General features: G+C 40.3%; 1 protein-coding gene across 1 annotated transcript in view; it reads right to left on the bottom strand.

Moving 5' to 3' along the window:
* Positions 1-21,876: 21,876 nt before the first annotated feature.
* Positions 21,877-25,849, bottom strand: part of LOC143228840 (LIM domain transcription factor LMO4.2-like) — an 87,494-nt gene continuing 83,521 nt past the window's right edge. The window contains exon 3 of the mRNA XM_076460227.1: positions 21,877-23,839. Within this exon, the coding sequence (XP_076316342.1) occupies positions 23,569-23,839 (271 nt within the window). The 3' untranslated portion in view covers positions 21,877-23,568. The remainder of the gene's footprint in view (positions 23,840-25,849) is intronic.

Below are 25,849 nucleotides of genomic sequence, written 5' to 3'. Positions count from 1 at the left end.
GTAAGGATCAAATTACTATCATATTCTGGACAGGGGAACAGTAAGGATCAAATTACTGTCATCTCTCTGGGCTGGGGTACAGTAAAGATCAAATTACTCTCATATCTCTGGACAGGGGAACAGTAAGGATCAAATTACTGTCATATCTCTGGACAGGGGAACAGTAAGGATCAAATTACTATCATATCTCTGGACAGGGGAGTAAGGATCAAATTACTGTCATATCTCTGGACAGAGGAACAGTAAAAATCAAATTACTGTCATCTCTTTGGACAGGGGTACAGTAAGGATCAAATTACTGTCATATCTCTGGACAGGGGTACAGTAAGGATCAAATTACTGTCATCTCTCTGGACAGGAGAACAGTAAGGATAAAATTACTGTCATCTCTCTGGACAGGGGAACAGTAAGGATCAAATTACTGTCATCTCTCTGGACAGGGGAACAGTAAGGATAAAATTACTGTCATCTCTCTGGACAGAGGAACAGTAAGGATAAAATTACTGTCATCTCTCTGGACAGGGGAACAGTAAGGATAAAATTACTGTCATCTCTATGGACAGGGGAACAGTAAGGATCAAATTACTGTCATCTCTCTGGACAGGGGAACAGTAAGGATCAAATTACTGTCATATCTCTAGACAGGGGAACAGTAAGGATCAAATTACTGTCATCTCTCTGGACAGGGGTACAGAAAGGATCAAATTACTGTCATCTCTCTGGACAGGGGAACAGTAAGGATCAAATTATTATCATATTCTGGACAGGGGAACAATAAGGATCAAATTACTGTCATCTCTCTGGACAGGGGTACAGTAAGGATCAAATTACTCTCATCTCTCTGGGCTGGGGTACAGTAAAGATCAAATTACTGTCATATCTCTGGACAGGGGAACAGTAAGGATCAAATTACTGTCATCTCTTTGGACAGGGGTACAGTAAGGATCAAATTACTGTCATATCTCTGGACAGGGGAACAGTAAGGATCAAATTACTGTCATCTCTCTGGACAGGGGAACAGTAAGGATCAAATTACTGTCATCTCTCTGGACAGGGGTATAGTGATAATCAAATTGCTGTCATCTCTCTGGACAGGGGAACAGTATGGATCAAATTACTGTCATCTCTCTGGACAGGGGAACAGTAAGGATCAAATTACTGTCATCTCTCTGGACAGGGGTATAGTGAGGATCAAATTACTGTCATCTCTGTGGACAGGGATACAGTAAGGATCAAATTACTGTCATCTCTCTGGACAGGGGTACAGTAAGGATCAAATTACAATCATCTCTCTGGACAAGGGAACAGTAAGGATCAAATTATGTCATCTCTCTGGACAGGGGCACAGTAAGGATCAAATTACTGTCATCTCTCTGGACAGGGGAACAGTAAGGATCAAATTACTGTAATCTCTCTGGACAGGGGAACAGTAAGAATCAAATTACTGTCATCTCTCTGGACAGGGGTATAGTGAGGATCAAATTACTGTCATCTCTCTGGACAGGGGAACAGTAAGGATCAAATTACTGTCATCTCTCTGGACAGGGGTACAGTAAGGATCAAATTACTGTCATATCTCTGGACAGGGGAACAGTAAGGATAAAATTACTGTCATCTCTCTGGACAGGGAAACAGTAAGGATAAAATTACTGTCATCTCTCTGGACAGGGGAACAGTAAGGATAAAATTACTGTCATCTCTCTGGACAGGGGAACAGTAAGGATCAAATTACTGTCATCTCTCTGGACAGGGAAACAGAAAGGATAAAATTACTGTCATCTCTCTCGACAGGGGTACAGTAAGGATCAAATTACTGTCATCTCTCTGGACAGGGGTACAGTAAGGATAAAATTACTGTCATCTCTCTGGACAGGAGAACAGTAAGGATAAAATTACTGTCATCTCTCTGGACAGGAGAACAGTAAGGATAAAATTACTGTCATCTCTCTGGACAGGGGAACAGTAAGGATAAAATTACTGTCATCTCTCTGGACAGGGGAACAGTAAGGATAAAATTACTGTCATCTCTCTGGACAGGGGAACAGTAAGGATAAAATTACTGTCATCTCTATGGACAGGGGAACAGTAAGGATCAAATTACTGTCATCTCTTTGGACAGGGGAACAGTAAGGATCAAATTACTGTCATATCTCTAGACAGGGGAACAGTAAGGATCAAATTACTGTCATCTCTCTGGACAGGGGTACAGAAAGGATCAAATTACTGTCATCTCTCTGGACAGGGGAACAGTAAGGATCAAATTACTATCAAATTCTGGACAGGGGAACAGTAAGGATCAAATTACTGTCATCTCTCTGGACAGGGGTACAGTAAGGATCAAATTACTCTCATCTCTCTGGGCTGGGGTACAGTAAAGATCAAATTACTCTCATATCTCTGGACAGGGGAACAGTAAGGATCAAATTACTGTCATATCTCTGGACAGGGGAACAGTAAGGATCAAATTACTGTCATCTCTTTGGACAGGGGTACAGTAAGGATCAAATTACTGTCATATCTCTGGACAGGGGAACAGTAAGGATCAAATTACTGTCATCTCTCTGGACAGGGGAACAGTAAGGATCAAATTACTGTCATTTCTCTGGACAGGGGTATAGTGATGATCAAATTGCTGTCATCTCTCTGGACAGGGGAACAGTATGGATCAAATTACTGTCATCTCTCTGGACAGGGGAACAGTAAGGATCAAATTACTGTCATCTCTCTGGACAGGGGTATAGTGAGAATCAAATTACTGTCATCTCTGGACAGGGTACAGTAAGGATCAAATTACTGTCATCTCTGTGGACAGGGATACAGTAAGGATCAAATTACTGTCATCTCTCTGGACAGGGGTACAGTAAGGATCAAATTACTGTCATCTCTCTGGACAGGGGAACAGTAAGGATCAAATTATGTCATCTCTCTGGACAGGGGTACAGTAAGGATCAAATTACTGTCATCTCTCTGGACAGGGGAACAGTAAGGATCAAATTACTGTAATCTCTCTGGAGAGGGGAACAGTAAGAATCAAATTACTGTCATCTCTCTGGACAGGGGTATAGTGAGGATCAAATTACTGTCATCTCTCTGGACAGGGGAACAGTAAGGATCAAATTACTGTCATCTCTCTGGACAGGGGTACATTAAGGATCAAATTACTGTCATCTCTCTGGACAGAGGAACAGTAAGGATCAAATTACTGTCATCTCTCTGGACAGGGAAACAGTAAGGATAAAATTACTGTCATCTCTCTGGACAGGGGAACAGTAAGGATAAAATTACTGTCATCTCTCTGGACAGGGGAACAGTAAGGATCAAATTACTGTCATCTCTCTGGACAGGGAAACAGTAAGGATAAAATTACTGTCATCTCTCTGGACAGGGGAACAGTAAGGATAAAATTACTGTCATCTCTCTGGACAGGGGAACAGTAAGGATAAAATTACTGTCATCTCTCTGGACAGGGGAACAGTAAGGATCAAATTACTGTCATATCTCTGGACAGGGAAACAGTAAGGATAAAATTACTGTCATCTCTCTGGACAGGGGTACAGAAAGGATCAAATTACTGTCATCTCTCTGGACAGGGGAACAGTAAGGATCAAATTACTATCATATTCTGGACAGGGGTACAGTAAGGATCAAATTATTGTCATCTCTCTGGGCTGGGGTACAGTATAGATCAAATTACTGTCATATCTCTGGACAGGGGAACAGTAAGGATCAAATTACTGTCATCTCTCTGGACAGGGGAACAGTAAGGATCAAATTACTGTCCTTTTCTGGACAGGGGTACAGTAAGGATCAAATTACTGTCATCTCTCTGGACAGGGGAACAGTAAGAATCAAATTACTGTCATATCTCTGGACAGGGGAACAGTAAGGATCAAATTACTGTCATCTCTCTGGACAGGCGTACAGAAAGGATCAAATTACTGTCATCTCTCTGGACAGGGGAACAGTAAGGATCAAATTACTATCATATTCTGGACAGAGGAACAGTAAGGATCTATTACTGTCATCTCTCTGAACAGGGGTACAGTAAGGATCAAATTACTGTCATCTCTCTAAGCTGGGGTACAGTAAAGATCAAATTACTGTCATATCTCTGGACAGGGGAACAGTAAGGATCAAATTACTGTCATATCTCTGGACAGGGGAGTAAGGATCAAATTCTGTCATATCTCTGGACAGGGGAACAGTAAGGATCAAATTACTATCATCTCTTTGGACAGGGGAACAGTAAGGATGAAATTACTGTCATCTCTTTGGAGAGGGGTACAGTAAGGATCAAATTACTGTCATCTCTCTGGACAGGGGAACAGTAAGAATCAAATTACTGTCATCTCTCTGGACAGGGGTATAGTGAGGATCAAATTACTGTCATCTCTCTGGACAGGGGAACAGTAAGGATCAAATTACTGTCATCTCTCTGGACAGGGATACAGTAAGGATCAAATTACTGTTATCTCTCTGGACAGGGGAACAGTAAGGATCAAATTACTATCATCTCTTTGGACAGGGGAACAGTAAGGATCAAATTACTGTCATCTCTCTGGACAGGGGAACAGTAAGGATCAAATTACTGTCATCTCTCTGGACAGGGGAACAGTAAGGATCAAATTACTGTCATATCTCTGGACAGGGGAACAGTAAGGATCAAATTACTGTCATCTCTCTGGACAGGGGAAGAGTAAGGATCAAATTACTGTAATCTCTCTGGACAGGGGAACAGTAAGGATCAAATTACTATCATCTGTCTGGACTGGGGAACAGTAAGGATCAAATTACTTCAATCTCTCTGGACTGGGGCACAGTGAGGATCAAATTAATTTCATCTCTCTGGACAGGGGAACAGTAAGGATCAAATTACTGTCATCTCTCTGGACAGGGGTACAGTAAGGATCAAATTACTGTCATCTCTCTGGACAGGGGTACAGTAAGGATCAAATTACTGTCATATCTCTGGACAGGGGAACAGTAAGGATCAAATTACTGTCATCTCTCTGGACAGGGGAACAGTAAGGATCAAATTACTGTCATCTTTCTGGACAGAGGTACAGTAAGGATCAAATTACTGTCATCTCTCTGGACAGGGGTACAGTAAGGATCAAATTACTGTCATCTCTCTGTACAGGGGAACAGTAAGGATAAAATTACTGTCATCTCTCTGGACAGGGGAACAGTAAGGACAAAATTACTGTCATCTCTCTGGACAGGGGTACAGTAAGGATCAAATTACTGTCATCTCTCTGGACAGGGGAACAGTAAGGATCAAATTACTGTCATCTCTCTGGACAGGGGAACAGTAAGGTTTAAATTACTGTCATCTCTCTGTACAGGGGAACAGTAAGGATAAAATTACTGTCATCTCTATGGACAGGGGAACAGTAAGGATCAAATTACTGTCATCTCTCTGGACAGGGGAACAGTAAGGATCAAATTACTGTCATATCTCTGGACAGGGGAACAGTAAGGATCAAATTACTGTCATCTCTCTGGACAGGGGTACAGAAAGGATCAAATTACTGTCATCTCTCTGGACAGGGGAACAGTAAGGATCAAATTACTATCATATTCTGGACAGGGGAACAGTAAGGATCAAATTACTGTCATCTCTCTGGACAGGGGAACAGTAAGGATCAAATTACTGTCATCTCTCTGGACAGGGGAACAGTAAGGTTTAAATTACTGTCATCTCTCTGGGCTGGGGTACAGTAAAGATCAAATTACTGTCATATCTCTGGACAGGGGAATAGTAAGGATCAAATTACTGTCATATCTCTGGACAGGGAAGTAAGGATCAAATTACTGTCATATCTCTGGACAGGGGAACAGTAAGGATCAAATTACTGTCATCTCTTTGGACAGGGGTACAGTAAGGATCAAATTACTGTCATCTCTCTGGACAGGGGTATAGTGATGATCAAATTGCTGTCATCTCTCTGGACAGGGGAACAGTAAGGATCAAATTACTGTCATCTCTCTGGACAGGGGAACAGTAAGGATCAAATTACTGTCATCTCTCTGGACAGGGTTATAGTAAGAATCAAATTACTGTCATCTCTCTGGACAGGGGTATAGTGAGGATCAAATTACTGTCATCTCTCTGGACAGGGGTACAGTAAGGATCAAATTACTGTCATCTCTTTGGAGAGGGGTACAGTAAGGATCAAATTACTGTCATCTCTCTGGACAGGGGAACAGTAAGAATCAAATTACTGTCATCTCTCTGGACAGGGGTATAGTGAGGATCAAATTACTGTCATCTCTCTGGACAGGGGAACAGTAAGGATCAAATTACTGTCATCTCTCTGGACAGGGATACAGTAAGGATCAAATTACTGTTATCTCTGGACAGGGGAACAGTAAGGATCAAATTACTATCATCTCTTTGGACAGGGGAACAGTAAGGATCAAATTACTGTCATCTCTCTGGACAGGGGAACAGTAAGGATCAAATTACTGTCATCTCTCTGGACAGGGGTACAGTAAGGATCAAATTACTGTCATCTCTCTGGACAGGGGTACAGTAAGGATCAAATTACTGTCATCTCTCTGGACAGGGGAACAGTAAGGATCAAATTACTGTCATATCTCTGGACAGGGGAACAGTAAGGATCAAATTACTGTCATCTCTCTGGACAGGGGAACAGTAAGGATCAAATTACTGTAATCTCTCTGGATAGGGGAACAGTAAGGATCAAATTACTGTCATCTCTCTGGACAGGGGAACAGTAAGGATCAAATTACTTCAATCTCTCTGGACTGGGGCACAGTGAGGATCAAATTAATTTCATCTCTCTGGACAGGGGAACAGTAAGGATCAAATTACTGTCATCTCTCTGGACAGGGGTACAGTAAGGATCAAATTACTGTCATCTCTCTGGACAGGGGTACAGTAAGGATCAAATTACTGTCATATCTCTGGACAGGGGAACAGTAAGGATCAAATTACTGTCATCTCTCTGGACAGGGGAACAGTAAGGATCAAATTACTGTCATCTTTCTGGACAGGGGTACAGTAAGGATCAAATTACTGTCATCTTTCTGGACAGGGGTACAGTAAGGATCAAATTACTGTCATCTCTCTGGACAGGGGAACAGTAAGGATAAAATTACTGTCATCTCTATGGACAGGGGAACAGTAAGGATAAAATTACTGTCATCTCTCTGGACAGGGGAACAGTAAGGATCAAATTACTGTCATATCTCTGGACAGGGGAACAGTAAGGATCAAATTACTGTCATCTCTCTGGACAGGGGTACAGAAAGGATCAAATTACTGTCATCTCTCTGGACAGGGGAACAGTAAGGATCAAATTACTATCATATTCTGGACAGGGGAACAGTAAGGATCAAATTACTGTCATCTCTCTGGACAGAGGTACAGTAAGGATCAAATTACTGTCATCTCTCTGGGCTGGGGTACAGTAAAGATCAAATTACTGTCATATCTCTGGACAGGGGAACAGTAAGGATCAAATTACTGTCATATCTCTGGACAGGGAAGTAAGGATCAAATTACTGTCATATCTCTGGACAGGGGAACAGTAAGGATCAAATTACTGTCATCTCTTTGGACAGGGGTACAGTAAGGATCAAATTACTGTCATCTCTCTGGACAGGGGTATAGTGATGATCAAATTGCTGTCATCTCTCTGGACATGGGAACAGTAAGGATCAAATTACTGTCATCTCTCTGGACAGGGGAACAGTAAGGATCAAATTACTGTCATCTCTCTGGACAGGGTTATAGTAAGAATCAAATTACTGTCATCTCTCTGGACAGGGGTATAGTGAGGATCAAATTACTGTCATCTCTCTGGACAGGGGTACAGTAAGGATCAAATTACTGTCATCTCTCTGGACAGGGGAACAGTAAGGATAAAATTACTGTCATCTCTCTGGACAGGGGAACAGTAAGGATCAAATTACTGTCATCTCTGGACAGGGGAACAGTAAGGATCAAATTACTGTCATCTCTCTGGACAGGGGAACAGTAAGGATCAAATTACTGTCATCTCTCTGGACAGGGGAACAGTAAGGATAAAATTACTGTCATCTCTCTGGACAGGGGAACAGTAAGGATCAAATTACTGTCATCTCTCTGGACAGGGGAACAGTAAGGATCAAATTACTGTCCTTCTCTGGACAGGGGTACAGTAAGGATCAAATTACTGTCATCTCTCTGGACAGGGGAACAGTAAGAATCAAATTACTGTCATATCTCTGGACAGGGGAACAGTAAGGATCAAATTACTGTCATCTCTCTGGACAGGCGTACAGAAAGGATCAAATTACTGTCATCTCTCTGGACAGGGGAACAGTAAGGATCAAATTACTATCATATTCTGGACAGAGGAACAGTAAGGATCTATTACTGTCATCTCTCTGGACAGGGGTACAGTAAGGATCAAATTACTGTCATCTCTCTGGGCTGGGGTACAGTAAAGATCAAATTACTGTCATATCTCTGGACAGGGGAACAGTGAGGATCAAATTACTGTCATATCTCTGGACAGGGTAGTAAGGATCAAATTACTGTCATATCTCTGGACAGGGGAACAGTAAGGATCAAATTACTATCATCTCTTTGGACAGGGGAACAGTAAGGATCAAATTACTGTCATCTCTTTGGAGAGGGGTACAGTAAGGATCAAATTACTGTCATCTCTCTGGACAGGGGAACAGTAAGAATCAAATTACTGTCATCTCTTTGGACAGGGGTATAGTGAGGATCAAATTACTGTCATCTCTCTGGACAGGGGAACAGTAAGGATCAAATTACTGTCATCTCTCTGGACAGGGATACAGTAAGGATCAAATTACTGTTATCTCTCTGGACAGGGGAACAGTAAGGATCAAATTACTATCATCTCTTTGGACAGGGGAACAGTAAGGATCAAATTACTGTCATCTCTCTGGACAGGGGAACAGTAAGGATCAAATTACTGTCATCTCTCTGGACAGGGGAACAGTAAGGATCAAATTACTGTCATCTCTCTGGACAGGGGTACAGTAAGGATCAAATTACTGTCATCTCTCTGGACAGGGGAACAGTAAGGATCAAATTACTGTCATATCTCTGGACAGGGGAACAGTAAGGATCAAATTACTGTCATCTCTCTGGACAGGGGAACAGTAAGGATCAAATTACTGTCATCTCTCTGGACAGGGGAACAGTAAGGATCAAATTACTGTCATATCTCTGACAGGGGAACAGTAAGGATCAAATTACTGTCTCTCTCTCTGGACAGGGTACAGAAAGGATCAAATTACTGTCATCTCTGGACAGGGGAACAGTAAGGATCAAATTACTATCATATTCTGGACAGGGGAACAGTAAGGATCAAATTACTGTCATCTCTCTGGGCTGGGGTACAGTAAAGATCAAATTACTGTCATATCTCTGGACAGGGGAACAGTAAGGATCAAATTACTGTCATCTCTTTGGACAGGGTACAGTGAGGATCAAATTACTGTCATCTCTGGACAGGGTATAGTGATGATCAAATTGCTGTCATCTCTCTGGACAGGGGAACAGTAAGGATCAAATTACTGTCATCTCTGGACAGGGGAACAGTAAGGATCAAATTACTGTCATCTCTCTGGACAGGGTTATAGTAAGAATCAATTTACTGTCATCTCTCTGGACAGGGGTATAGTGAGGATCAAATTACTGTCATCTCTCTGGACAGGGGTACAGTAAGGATCAAATTACTGTCATCTCTCTGGACAGGGGAACAGTAAGGATCAAATTACTGTCATCTCTCTGGACAGGGGAACAGTAAGGATCAAATTACTGTCATCTCTCTGGACAGGGGAACAGTAAGGATAAAATTACTGTCATCTCTCTGGACAGGGGAACAGTAAGGATCAAATTACTGTCATCTCTCTGGACAGGGGAACAGTAAGGATAAAATTACTGTCATCTCTGGACAGGGGAACAGTAAGGATCAAATTACTGTCATCTCTCTGGACAGGGGAACAGTAAGGATCAAATTACTGTCCTTCTCTGGACAGGGGTACAGTAAGGATCAAATTACTGTCATCTCTCTGGACAGGGGAACAGTAAGAATCAAATTACTGTCATATCTCTGGACAGGGGAACAGTAAGGATCAAATTACTGTCATCATCTCTGGACAGGCGTACAGAAAGGATCAAATTACTGTCATCTCTGGACAGGGGAACAGTAAGGATCAAATTATTATCATATTCTGGACAGAGGAACAGTAAGGATCTATTACTGTCATCTCTCTGGACAGGGGTACAGTAAGGATCAAATTACTGTCATCTCTCCTGGCTGGGGTACAGTAAAGATCAAATTACTGTCATATCTCTGGACAGGGGAACAGTAAGGATCAAATTACTGTCATATCTCTGGACAGGGGAGTAAGGATCAAATTACTGTCATATCTCTGGACAGGGGAACAGTAAGGATCAAATTACTATCATCTCTTTGGACAGGGGAACAGTAAGGATCAAATTACTGTCATCTCTTTGGAGAGGGGTACAGTAAGGATCAAATTACTGTCATCTCTCTGGACAGGGGAACAGTAAGAATCACATTACTGTCATCTCTCTGGACAGGGGTATAGTGAGGATCAAATTACTGTCATCTCTCTGGACAGGGGAACAGTAAGGATCAAATTACTGTGATCTCTCTGGACAGGGATACAGTAAGGATCAAATTACTGTTATCTCTCTGGACAGGGGAACAGTAAGGATCAAATTACTATCATCTCTTTGGACAGGGGAACAGTAAGGATCAAATTACTGTCATCTCTCTGGACAGGGGAACAGTAAGGATCAAATTACTGTCATCTCTCTGGACAGGGGAACAGTAAGTATCAAATTACTGTCATCTCTCTGGACAGGGGAACAGTAAGGATCAAATTACTGTCATATCTCTGGACAGGGGAACAGTAAGGATCAAATTACTGTCATCTCTCTGGACAGGGGAACAGTAAGGATCAAATTACTGTAATCTCTCTGGACAGGGGAACAGTAAGGATCAAATTACTATCATCTCTCTGGACTGGGGAACAGTAAGGATCAATTTACTTCAATCTCTGTGGACTGGGGCACAGTGAGGATCAAATTAATTTCATCTCTCTGGACAGGGGAACAGTAAGGATCAAATTACTGTCATCTCTGTGGACAGGGTACAGTAAGGATCAAATTACTGTCATCTCTCTGGACAGGGGTACAGTAAGGATCAAATTACTGTCATATCTCTGGACAGGGGAACAGTAAGGATCAAATTACTGTCATCTCTCTGGACAGGGGAACAGTAAGGATCAAATTATTGTCATCTTTCTGGACAGGGGTACAGTAAGGATCAAATTACTGTCATCTCTCTGGACAGGGGTACAGTAAGGATCAAATTACTGTCATCTCTCTGGACAGGGGAACAGTAAGGATAAAATTACTGTCATCTCTCTGGACAGGGGAACAGTAAGGACAAAATTACTGTCATCTCTCTGGACAGGGGTACAGTAAGGATCAAATTACTGTCATCTCTCTGGACAGGGGAACAGTAAGGATCAAATTACTGTCATCTCTCTGGACAGGGGAACAGTAAGGTTTAAATTACTGTCATCTCTCTGTACAGGGGAACAGTAAGGATAAAATTACTGTCATCTCTATGGACAGGGGAACAGTAAGGATCAAATTATTGTCATCTCTCTGGACAGGGGAACAGTAAGGATCAAATTACTGTCATATCTCTGGACAGGGGAACAGTAAGGATCAAATTACTGTCATATCTCTGGACAGGGGAACAGTAAGGATCAAATTACTGTCATCTCTCTGGACAGGGGAACAGTAAGGATCAAATTACTGTAATCTCTCTGGACAGGGGAACAGTAAGGATCAAATTACTATCATCTCTCTGGACTGGGGAACAGTAAGGATCAAATTACTTCAATCTCTCTGGACTGGGGCACAGTGAGGATCAAATTAATTTCATCTCTCTGGACAGGGGAACAGTAAGGATCAAATTACTGTCATCTCTGTGGACAGGGGTACAGTAAGGATCAAATTACTGTCATCTCTCTGGACAGGGGTACAGTAAGGATCAAATTACTGTCATATCTCTGGACAGGGGAACAGTAAGGATCAAATTACTGTCATCTCTCTGGACAGGGGAACAGTAAGGATCAAATTATTGTCATCTTTCTGGACAGGGGTACAGTAAGGATCAAATTACTGTCATCTCTCTGGACAGGGGTACAGTAAGGATCAAATTACTGTCATCTCTCTGGACAGGGGAACAGTAAGGATAAAATTACTGTCATCTCTCTGGACAGGGGAACAGTAAGGACAAAATTACTGTCATCTCTCTGGACAGGGGTACAGTAAGGATCAAATTACTGTCATCTCTCTGGACAGGGGAACAGTAAGGATCAAATTACTGTCATCTCTCTGGACAGGGGAACAGTAAGGTTTAAATTACTGTCATCTCTCTGTACAGGGGAACAGTAAGGATAAAATTACTGTCATCTCTATGGACAGGGGAACAGTAAGGATCAAATTACTGTCATCTCTCTGGACAGGGGAACAGTAAGGATCAAATTACTGTCATCTCTCTGGACAGGGGTATAGTGATGATCAAATTGCTGTCATCTCTCTGGACAGGGGAACAGTAAGGATCAAATTACTGTCATCTCTCTGGACAGGGGAACAGTAAGGATCAAATTACTGTCATCTCTCTGGACAGGGTTATAGTAAGAATCAAATTACTGTCATCTCTCTGGACAGGGGTATAGTGAGGATCAAATTACTGTCATCTCTCTGGACAGGGGTACAGTAAGGATCAAATTACTGTCATCTCTGTGGACAGGGATACAGTAAGGATCAAATTACTGTCATCTCTCTGGACAGGGGTACAGTAAGGATCAAATTACTGTCATCTCTCTGGGCTGGGGTACAGTAAAGATCAAATTACTGTCTTATCTCTGGACAGGGGATCAGTAAGGATCAAATTATGTCATCTCTCTGGACAGGGGTACAGTAAGGATCAAATTACTGTCATCTCTCTGGACTGGGGAACAGTAAGGATCAAATTACTTCAATTTCTCTGGACTGGGGCACAATGAGGATCAAATTAATTTCATCTCTCTGGACTGGGGTCCAATAAGGATAAAATTACTTCAATCCCTAAGGCCTTGAGAACAGTACTGATAACATAACATAACATTCTCCAAGTGACTCAAAGGTAACCCAGAAGGATTATAACATTAAACAAAGGGTTTATGTAGCGGTGACGGGCACAAATATCTCATTTTATATATTTTGGCTTAACAACAGACAAATAAACAAAAATGTAGTACTATTATATAAAAAGTAACAATTAGAAATATAACATAACTATTTGACATCACAGAAAGAGTAATGTTATGTAAAAGTAAGTAGCGCTGTATTGCTATATAAAAAGTAACAGTCAGTACTTTTATATTCATCATTTCTATACTGTGTAAGACGTATCAATCATTAATATTATAATATCACATAAGACGTAACATTCATTAATATTATTATATCCCATAAGACGTAACAGTTAGTAATATTAGATCGTTACATAAAAGTAACACTAACTAATAATACGCTGTTACTTAAGGCGTAACAATCACTGTCGTGCAAGACATAACCTTTAGTAATATTACACTTTTCTTTATATGAAATATGCGTGTGTGGTTTCTTATAGCTGTGTCCACCGAGGGGAATCGAGCCCCTGATTTTAACGTTGTAAATTCGAAGACTTACCGCTGTACTAGCGGGAAAAATGTAAGATGTAACAATCAGTAATACTACACTGTTACGTAGGGTGTAACTACCACTAAGTACTGTTGTTCCTGGAATTGTTATCCTGGCTGTAGGATCTTATGTTTATAATAACTGGAAATCCGGCTCCATCAGCACAATAAATAACTTTTATCTCAAGCCTGTGCAGAACCACTTAGGTTTTAACTTTAAAATGACTAGAAAAACAGCCTTTCATAAACATAAATAAGACCGTGTCATAAATTTTATCTTAATTCTAAGAAAGACATATATTTGAAAGTTTCATCAAGTCATTGTTTGTTTGTTTGAATTTCGCCCAAAGCTACTCGAGGGCTATCTGTGCTAGCCGTCCCTAATTTAGCAGTGTAAGACTAGAGGGAAAGCAGCTAGTCATCACCACCCACCGCCAACTCTTGGGCTACTCTTTTACCAACGAATACGGAGATTGACCGTCACATTATAACGCCCCCACGGCTGAAAGGACGAACATATTTGGCGCGACGGGGATGCGAACCCGCGACCCTCAGATTACGAGTCGCACGTCTTAACGCGCTTGGCCGTGCTAGGCCTTGACATTGGAAACCAAATCGTGTGCGGGCGCAAGACCTTAGTATAGTAATTGGATTCTCGGCTGTTTCTTAGTGATTTGTTGGTCTAATGAAGTCAAGGTAACTGATTGCACCAGATTTGTTATAAGGACTTCCTGAGGTACGTTATTAGTTTAGTTTGTTAGAAAAAAAGAAAGAAAAATTCTTACACTTGTCACGCGAGAAATAATAAAAATACGACAATGTAATTTTTTATGTTTAATTAACTCTTGTGTTTATAACAAAGAAAGAAGACAACAAGTGTTTCTGTTAACTTATAAATATATAACATGTTAAACCTGAATTTCTGAGTTATTTAGTTCTTAATTTCTCTATTGGGCCTGGGATGGTCTGGTGGTTAGTGCGCTTGACTCACAAAAGTCGTGTCGTGGGTTCGAACGCCGTCATCAATCACGTTATTCAGTCATGGGAGCTTTATAATGTGACGGTTAGCCATTGGTTTAAAACGTATCTCAAAAGGTGGCAGTGGATGACGTTGACCAGATGTCCTCCCTCTAGTCTTACACTGCTAAATTAGGGACGGCTAGCACAGATGGTCCTCGTGTAGCTTTGTGCGAAATTAAAAAAACAAACAAGCAAAGAAACCATTCCGTTTGATCTGTGAACTACGAATCGTATAAATACGGTTGTTGGCATAATAATGTGCTAAATACTGGTGTCAAGGTACAAATATATTGAAAGATTTGAATTTTATTTTAAAAATAATTAAGTCAGTTTTCTCAATAATCGTGTGCTTCATTAAGGGTCCATATCATACTGTAATGGGTACATTTTATAGGTTTTTCGTAATAAAAAAACAGTTTTTACACGTCATTCAAAAAACGGGGGCGTAAAAGAAGAAGAAAACAAGGTATAGCAACGAACAAATTCCCTCCCGTGAAAAAAATTCAGTATATTTGCCTTTTAAAGATTTAACAGTGACACTTTTTAAAGACTTTTAAAGCCTCGTTGGTGGCTCAGCAGAAAGTCTGAGGGGCTATATTATAGTTCTAAATATTTGTTCTGATATCCACGGTGGGATATCCATCGTGTGCTTTTTAAAAATAAAGTCTTTAAAATAGTAAGGTATTAAAATAGCTATAAATCGGAACTCGATAACCGTGATGGGCTCGGCACAGGTAGCCCATTTGTGTAAAAATTAAACAGCAATTATTTAAATTTCATTTTAGTCACAATAGAAATCTAGAAAGACGTAAGAATAAAGTTCTACACAATCTTTCAAACTTATAAGAAGTTCCTAAAAGCCCACTGCTGCTACAGTGGTAAGTCTACGGATTTACAACGCTAAAATTAGGGGTTCGATTCACCTCGGTGGACTCAGCTATAACAAAACACACACACACACAGTTCTTAGAAACATGTATCATTTTTCTCTAGATGTTCGTAAGTCAACATCTAAGTTATAAAACTTTCGAAAAGGTATAATATTTTGTTAGTAAGTATTAAAACCTGTTGGCTCGGCATGGCCAAGTGGTTAAGGTATTCGACTCGTAATTTGAGGGTCGCGGGTTGGAATCCCGGTCGCACCAAACATGTTCGCTCTTTCTGCCGTGAGCGCGTTATAATGTGGTGACCAATCCCATTATTCGTTGGTAGAAGAGTAGCTCAATGGCAGTGGGTGGTGATGACTAGCTGCCTTCCCTCTAGTCTTACACTGCTAAATTAGGGACGGCTAGCACAGATAGCCTTCGAGTAGCTTTGTGCGAAATTCAAAACTAATTAAAACGTATTATAATTTTATAGTCTCGTCCCAGATATCTTTATCAAACTTAAACATTTATTGTCTGCTCTTTTCTAAACAAAAACTTCCAGTTTCTTCCTAAAAGTTAATAATTGTGAATAAGTACATTTGAACTCATAATTTTTATTTAAATATTAACACATGTTATTAATCACTTTTTTGTGTCCTCTGGTGAGAACAGATTCATCTCAATGGACGCAGCTGATAGCTAGATGTGGCTTTGTTATAAATTTGGTATTTTATTATATAATATATGACAAGATACAAATTAAAGCTTTATACTTTTCGATATCGTTTTGATGATTGTTTGTTTTTTGAATTTCGCACAAAGCTACACTAGGGCTATCTGCACTAGCCGTCCCTAATTTAGCAGTGTAAGACTAGAGGGAAGGCAGCTAGTCATCACCACCCACCACCAACTCTTGGGCTACTCTTTTACCAACGAATAGTGGGACTGACCGTCACATTATATCTCCCCCACGGCTGAAAGGGCGAGCATGTTTGGTGTGGCTGGGATTCGAACTTTCGACCATCGGATTACGAGTCGAGCGCCTTAACCATCTGGCCAAGTCGGACCTAAACTTTGCTATAATAAAACACACACCAGCTGTTAGGAAAGTTTTATTATTATTGTGAATAAACATAGTAGTAAATCTTTTTAACATGATATTAATAATAACAGCTTTTGACGAAACGTTTAATATTTATTTTCAAGTCTTATGTTACAACGTCATCGTCTGGTTCAAGTTTGTACTCGCAAGAAGAATATTTTTCTTTTCAATAAAACAATTATTAATTTAACGCCCAGTGTTTCACCAAAATAAATATTTTATTATAAAAAATAAAAAATGTGCCCATTAGAGTACGATATTTATATATATTGTACGTAGAGTGTAAAGTAAGATTGAAGTAATATACTAACTTGGACTAAACCATATTTAATAAACATTCATTATGGAATCCTCTAGCTGGACAGGGGTTAAAGGTTAGCGTACTGAGTTGCGAATTGGGAGTCCAAGGTTCTATCACAGGTAAGCTTTTGAACACGTTTTATATATATATATATATATATATAGATGCGAGGAAATTTTATGGATGTGAGTTTACAGCAGTATCCTGAGTAAGACAGCAGGTGTCGCTGACTGGTTTTTATTCCACTAGCCAGTTTAAGCGTGGGACTTCTGACCTGGTTGTTTAGGTCATCTGTCATTTACATCAATAAAACTCATAATGCTCCAAATCTTCTTCAAACAGAAGCTAATAATTTAGTTTCAATCTGGCAGAGCTGTTTTAAAATTGCTTCTGATCTATGCTTGTGATTTGGGTTTTACACTTTTGTATGTATTTCTGTAAAACAACATTATTACACATACGAGGACTGTTAAAAAAATACGCGGACTGTTTGAATTGCGCGGCTCCAGTTGGTTCCAGGGAAATCCGCTTGGTGTCGCTAGGTTCGCACAGATCAGCTGATTACGACGCCATTTCCCGATTGCAGATATCTTCATTTGTGTATTAGCTACGCGGTTTTAAGTGAAGTGCGATTTTTTCGTTTGGCGGATTTCAGAATGAATGACCTGAAGGAGCAACGACTTGCTGTGAAATTTTGTGTTAAACTTGGAAAATCTGCGACTGAAACTTTTGCTATGCTTAACACGGCTTACGGTGATGTTGCTATGAATCGTACGGCATGTTTCATGTGGCATAAACGTTTTAAGGATGGTCGGCAGTCCATTGAAGATGATGAGCGTCCTGGACGTCCTTTCACGTCAACTGACGACCCACACGTCGACAAAATCAACACCCTGGTGCGGGCAAATCGACGTCTGACTGTCAGGGAGCTTGCTGAAGAGTGTGGGATATCAGTTGGATCTTGTTACGAGATTTTGACCGAAAGATTGAAGATGCACCGCGTTGCTGCGAAATTTGTGCCTCAGAACTCGTGAGTTTTTGGCCAAACACTCGATCACTGTTCTCCCCCCCCCCCTCCCTACTCACCTGACTTTGTTCCTTGCGATTTTTTTTTTTTTGTTCCCCAAACTCAAAAGACCCTTGAAAGGAAGAAGATTTGAGACGATTTCCGAGATTGAGGCAAATGCGACGAAGGAGATGGAGGACATTACAAAAGAAACGTACCAGGACTGTTTCAACAAGTGGTAACACCGTTGGGATAAGTGTGTGCGTTCGGGAGGAGAGTACTTTGAATGGGTCCCAGACCTGTAATTTCTAAATAAAGTACATTTTGTTTTATGACGTCAGTCCGCGTATTTTTTGAACAGCCCTCGTACAAAAATACACATCTTTATTTAACCCTTAAACAACGGGATTGTTGTAAGTAGCAGCTCTCCACACACGTACCAATTGGGATAAAAATGTCTTAAACATAATCTTTAGCAGTTTTGTTATGAATTTTGAATAAAATGAAGAGCAAAGCACACTTAAGAGTTATTCATTACGAGTTTAAATGTATATTTTTAGGATATGAAAATCACGAAGACATTCTACAATACACACAGTGCAACACTACATTCATCACACCAGACAGTCACCATCTTTCGCTTCTTTCCTGTTTCTTGTCGTATGCATACACAAGTGAAATTAACTTTGTCCACTTATTTAGTTCCTGAGGATGGAATGCTTTTTGAAAAGTGTCAAGAAAATGTTTCTTTTCCAACCAGGAACAGTAGGGCTATGTTTTCCTGGATAAGGTCTTGTTACACCAGTCCGTCAGGAACAGTAAGGCTATGTCTTCCTGGATAAGGTCTTGTTACACCAGTCTGTCAGGAACAGTAAGGCTATGTCTTCCTGGATAAGGTCTTGTTACACCAGTCTGTCAGGAACAGTAAGGCTATGTCTTCCTGGATAAGGTCTTGTTACACCAGTCTGTCAGGAACAGTAAGGCTATGTCTTCCTGGATAAGGTCTTGTTACACCAGTCTGTCAGGAACAGTAAGGCTATGTTTTCCTGGATAAGGCCTTGTTACACCAGTCCGTCAGAAACAGAAAGGCTATGTTTTCCTGGATAAGATCTTGTTACACCAGTCCGTCAGGAACAGTAAGGCTATGTTTTCCTGGATAAGGTCTTGTTACACCAGTCCGTCAGGAACAGTAAAACTATGTTTTCCTGGATAAGGCCTTGTTACACCAGTCCGTCAGGAACAGTAAGGCTATGTTTTCCTGGATAAGGTCTTGTTACACCAGTCCGTCAGGAACAGTAAGACTGTGTCTTCCTGGATGAGGTCTTGTTACACTTTCATACCTTTCCAATAATTGGTAAATTACAACTAAACTGCCTCACTGATGGTTTCTTGCCAGTTTTCACTAGATCCATGTTACAAGAATTCGAAATTGGGATATCAGTTGGGTGACCCAAGAGTTGCTTGTACCACTTGACACATTTGCAAATATAATCAGTTTGTACAATTTGCATGCAACTTTTGACAACTAGCTTCATGTTGATAGTATAATCTAAAACCGTATTGGGTTTGGTTATTGGTTGTTTAGTTTTGTAAACATCCTTTCCACTGTATTCCACCTCTGTGTACTGTACTGAGCAAAGTTTGTTTGTTTGCTTTTGAATTTCGCGCGAAGCTACGCGAGGGCTATCTGCGCTGGCCATCCCTAATTATGCGGTGTAAGACTAGAGAGAAGGCAGTTAGTCATTACCACCCACCGCCAACCCTTGGGCTACTCTTTTACCAACTAAGAGTGGGATTGACCCTCACATTTATAACGCCCCCACGACCGAAAGAGCGAGCATGTTTGGTGTGATGAGGATTCGAACCCGAGACCCTGACACACTTCTGGTGCAGGAATAACATAAAAGTGCCCTTACGCTGGCCTGGCCACACGGTTCTTTATGCCCTTCAAAAATAACACAAGCTGTCAGAGTAGCTGTACAAATGTACGTTAAACTTGAGAGAAATATATATATATTTCAAACAAAATGTGCAAAATTGTTTTACATAGTTCCTCTTCCCCGGGAAGTTTCACGGGTAATTCGCTGATGTTTATGTTCGCCCCCGCTGTTAGTAGAGTTTTTATTACAACGTGACGATGCCAAGACTCGTACTGTTCGTCAAGCTGCATCCAGGAATTTCGGACAGAGAGAGGACTCCAAAACCTCGAAAATCCCACATCTAAAAACTTTATTGACTTTACGATGGGTCAGCGGTAAGTCACTGGTCTTCTCAAAGATTGCCTGCGTGAATAATAAGTACTTCAGACGAGGACGATCTTCACGCAGCCGTGTGTGAATGTCGTAATTACGCTACTGTACGACAGGTGGTCTGATTTGTCACGTCCTTAATAACTTCAGTGGTGCACTTAGTTGTGATCTGATAAGGCTGGCGTTTAAGGAATTGCATCTTTCTCTCTGAACGTCCCTCTTACAAAGTAAGAGGTTGTTTTTCACGCCAAATTTAGTTCGTTTCCTTATCGTAATGTTTTATATTTCTATATGAGTTGTAAAGAAACTTTAATTTGATGAAAGATGCAGAACGTTACTTGTACTTTAGTGTTTGTAGTTACTTAAAAGTTGAAAAAGCGTTTGTTTGTTTGCTTTGAAAATCGCGGAAAGCTACACGACGGCTGTCTGCGCTAGCCGTGTTTGGTGTGATAGGGTTTCGAATCCCGATTTTACGAGTCGAGCATCAAAAGTTGGAAAAGGAAAGAAACAATAACCTTAACAGACCTTTTAATTAATATATTTCATTATACAAAACTAAAGGTAATTATTTAGTATACGTCACTTTCAACGTTTTTGTTCTTGTATTTTGATACCTCTGTCACGCTGGTTACTAATTATTATGAGGTTGCTTAAAAACCGCTTTCCAAAACGCCTCTTAGACATTTCCTTAATAAAAATGTCTGTCGTATAAACTGTAGAGAGGGTTGTGGGTTATAAAACTAACGTACTTTTTTTGTCATTCGTCAAATACACATAACCAGTTTTCTGTTATTTAATAACACTTGCTTCCTAGTTTGAAAACAACATCAAACTCAAGCAGCTGTTAGAGGGCCTTTGTTGACCAACAACTTAACCTTTCCTTAAGCAGAGGGCATCCATATTTATATATGAAAGCTATGTTCAGAAAATTAAGATTTTTAGCACGTGACGTGGGTTTACTAACATTCTTTCAGCAAATGGCATTTGTTCAGTCACAATACTGATACTCGCCCACTTAATACATGCTGTGAAGCGAGTTGTTTTTGGTTTTTTCAATTTAGTAAATAAAATTCACGCTATTTCACTTCGCAAACTTAATTGCCAACCAGTTATTTATAAAGAGAAGAGTATCAAAATCTTTCTTTAGTTTTGGATTATTCTAATTTACATATTGAGGACGCGACCCTGTGGGAGAACTCTGAATTTTGAATCCTTGCCATACCACAAAATATCCTAGATGATGGTGTGTTGTGAGGTGCTATTAGTCAATGGTTATAAATTACGAAGGCGATACACAGACTGGATGATTTTTCACATAAATATAAGTTGAACTTTTAAAATAAAATAGAACACAGACACCATTTTACATACGCACTCTGACCTAGTCTTCTGAACAAAATAGTCCACAGCTACCACCAATTTGTTTTGAAATTAAGCACAAAGCTACGCAATGGGTTATCTGTGCTCTGCTCATTACGGGTATCGAAACCCGGTTTCTAGCGTTGAAAGTCTAAAGACATACCGCTGTGCCACTGGGGAACAAATGTAAGTAAAATGTTACTCTGAGATAATGCAAGAAAGAAGACAATTTATTTCACACAGTAAAAAACAAACAAACAACCAAACACTAGATATTACTACACTGCTGAAGAATTAGTGACAAAATACATTACTGTGAGCAGTTCCGACAATATTTAAGAAACAGATCAAATTAGTCGATTGGACCGCGTAATGGCCGAGTCTCGACGGGTCACGAGACTATGCTAAATCTTTATATGAACAAACCTGCTGGTCAGAGAGAACACCACACGGATTATATATTTTTTACCCAAATCAAGTTCTAGTATTTAAATATCACACCGATGATCATAGTAAAAGCATCTCGGTGTTGTTATCTCACGATTCGGTTCCAACTTACGTCCTGAACATTTTCACGTGAAATTCGTTCTGATCTTCCGTTTGAAATGCCATGGACGATTGGATGAGGACATATCTCAGAGTACACTTCCAAGTGTGTTCAACTTAGAATGCCATGACGCGAGCGGATGAGGAATTATGTAAGTACACTTCCAGATATCAATAATTTGGAGCGCCATGAGACACGAGTACGAGGACTTACCTCCGAGTGCACCTTCAAGTAAATACTATTTGATGGATGGCAAGTTTCTCCAAAAACTTTGAAATAAAACTATTGCTGATGACGAGTTATGAAAACAGAAATTTTGTTGTCAACGTAGCACAAAAAAACTTTTAGGTAAACAAATAATTTCAATCATGTTATTTAATATTTGCTTAAGATGATTTTATTACGGTCTTAAAATTTAAAATGCCTCATTTTGTTTGCGTTTTTATTCTTAAGACAACTACGTCGTAACTCGTCAAGTCAAGACTTGAAAGCATTAAAAAAACAAACAAAAGTGTCAGACAAATTTGAGCAACAATGGTTTCGTGCTTTCCTTGTTCATCATCTTTGGTTCTATGGTTTGATAATCTGATTTAGCTGTTCTTATGAGCTGTGAAGATTAAAGATGCACTATGAAAGATCTTTAGAAACTTTGAAGTTTGTTTACCTCAACCATTAAAGCATTTTAAAAGATATTTGATCCAACCCTTCGATCAGTCTCAGTAAGTATCGAACTGCCTTTTGTGTTAATTTTCCACTGAAAATGACTCAATAATATATGGGATCGAATATCATATTCAATAATAATAAATCGGATGGGAGTTTTGCTCGAAAACGTGGTAGATCACTGAACTTTACATATTCGATCACAGTCGCGATTTACGTCATTCAGTATCTGTCCAATCAGAATCATTATTTACACAATCTAGGAAAACACTGTTACGGACACGATTTACTCGGTCTAGCAATAAGTGTCCTTTACGTGTTCAATAGTCTATACGATCCCTAAGTGAATACACTTTACTTTACTGGTCAAAATCGTGATTCACAGTGTCTAATATCACACTTTATCAGTTAAAGAAACGATTTACACCATTCAGTATCATAGTGTATTTGTTTATTCGCCGCCAGGATTTGCACGTCCAACAGTACATACAACTGGATTCAACAGCCTTTTTTGAAACATCCTTTACAAAATGTAACAGCACACTTTAGTCCGAGTGTACGAACGTCAAGAAAAAGCGCGGTGAACAAATTCCAGATGTCGCTAGCGTCAAAGAAGCCTATACTTCTTTGTTTACACACATATAGTCACTCTCATAAGAACGCGTGAATACGATAAAAGGAGGTAAGTCCCTCACACAGCTTTGATAGCCGAGTTGGACCGAACTTTTCCTTTTCGTACACCAGACGTCGCCACTGAACCTTTAAGGATTTTCAGACAGTCCTGTTCACAGAAGACGCTTCCGTTGACCAGGTTGTAGCGATCACCTGGCACCAACTGGTTACGACACTTGACGCAGGCAAAACACTTGAGGTGGTACACGTTCCCGTGGGTCCTCATAACGAACTCGTTGGCAGGGATCAACTGACCACAGGCACTGCAGGCACCGGTGTTGCCGAACATTCTAGAAGAAAGAAACGTCTTTATCAGTGATAATAAGTAATAACATGAACACATTTAGTGGCATAAGTAGTAATGTATACAAACACAATATGCCTATATGTTGAGATAATGATCGAAGTTATGTTAAGAGAAAACTGTATTAAAAAAACATCTAGAAATAGTAAAATATTACAATAAAACCCTATACCCTACTGTCACGTGGAAGTTTGTTTGTTTGTTTTGAATTTCTCACAAAGCTACTCGAGGGCTATCTGCGCTAGCCGTCCCGAATTTAGCAGTGTAAGACTAGAGGGAAGGCAGCTGGTCATCAACACCCACCGCCAACTCTTGGGCTACTCCTTTACCAACGAATAGTAGGATTGGCCGTCACATTATGACGCCCCCACGGCTGGGAAGGCGAGTATGTTTGGTGCGATCGGGATTCGAACCCGCCACCCTCGGATTACGAGTCGAACGCCTTAACACTCTTTGCCATGCCGGGCCATCATGTGAAAGACAGACATTAGCACGAGGAGATCAGGGTTTCGGTTTATATTTTCCCAATACTTCTTCTAAAGTATTTTTTGTTTCAGTTAAAATACCTGGTGTCGAACAAATAAAGCAAACCCCCCCTCCCCAGTGGCACAGCGGCATGTCTACGGACTTACAACGCTCGCAACCGGGCTTCGATACTCCTGGTGGGAAGAGCATAGAACTAATAATTATTTACAAGTTCAAAATTCTGTACAAAAAGACGTTCCCTTCATTTACGTGGGTTATTTTAAAGTCGATGCTACTAGTTAGAAAATAAAACAAAATGATACGAGAAACATTTGAATTTCGAAAATGGAATTCTTGATACTCAAAATATAGTCGTAATATTATTCCTTTCTTAACGTCAAAAGTCAAAATGAAATATTAAAGAAATGGGGTTATTCTGCAGCGACTTCTGTTTATACACAGCAGCGAAGCTTGGTCAATGAATAAATTTAAATGGTTTCCATGGAGAATAACCAATCCTGATATCTGATTCCGTGGAAATTAACAACTCTTATGTCAGCCTGCCCTACCCCCCCCACCCCAGCGAAAATCCTTACAACGCTAAAAATCGGGTTTCGATACCCGTGGTTGGCAGAGCACAGATAGCCCTTTGTGCTCAATTCAAAAACAACAACAACATGAATAACAAATGCATCTTCTCAACTGAAGCGCGAGGCTTGTCTACGTCTACGATCTTCTTTTCTGATAAAAACCAGGTAAAAATAATGCTCCAACTCTTGAGATGTCTTCCAGACCTCACGTAAAGCAAAAAACAAAAAAAATATTCTTTGGGGAGATAATTTATTTACCATTCAGACGCGATGCCTCCATTTAATCCCTCTCCCGGGGGTCAGCTGTAAATCTACGCACTTATAAAATAAAAATCCGAGATACATTACCCGTAGTTCACAGAGAACAAAACAACCCATTACACTAATGAAACAACAAGGACTATTTAGGTTATATACGCATAAAACTCAACCGGATTCCTACTTTGATACATAACACTGAGATAAACACTAAGTCGAACAATACCGGTGTTATGGCCAAGCGTGTTAAGGCGTTCGACTCGTAATCCGAGGGTTGCGGGTTCAAGTCCCGGTCGCACCAAACATGTTCACCCTCCCAGCCGTGGGGGCGTTATTATGTTACTGTCAATCCTACTATTCGTTGGTAAAAGAGTAGCCCAAGAGTTGGCGATGGGTGGTGATGACTAGCTGCCTTCCCTCTAGTGTTACACTGCTAAATTAGGGACGGCTAGCGCAGATAGCCCTCGAGTAGCTTTGTGCGAAATTCAAAAACAAACAAACAAGTACTGGTGTTATAATGGACCCAACAAAACTACATATGGAAAGTCCTTAGCATGTGCTTTATTTGACTAAGCAAGCCTTTCTTTTTCGAGATCGTAATAATTTGATGTCTCTCACTAGAAAATACATGACATCGAAGATATGTAGCAGACTGCCTGTGAATTGGTAATAACTACTAATCA

Source organism: Tachypleus tridentatus, chromosome 10, assembly GCF_004210375.1.
Source record: "Tachypleus tridentatus isolate NWPU-2018 chromosome 10, ASM421037v1, whole genome shotgun sequence".
Classification (NCBI taxonomy): Eukaryota; Metazoa; Arthropoda; class Merostomata; order Xiphosura; family Limulidae; genus Tachypleus; species Tachypleus tridentatus.
The sequence above is the reverse complement of the archived record's forward strand: the minus strand, read 5'-3'. Positions and strand labels throughout refer to the sequence as shown.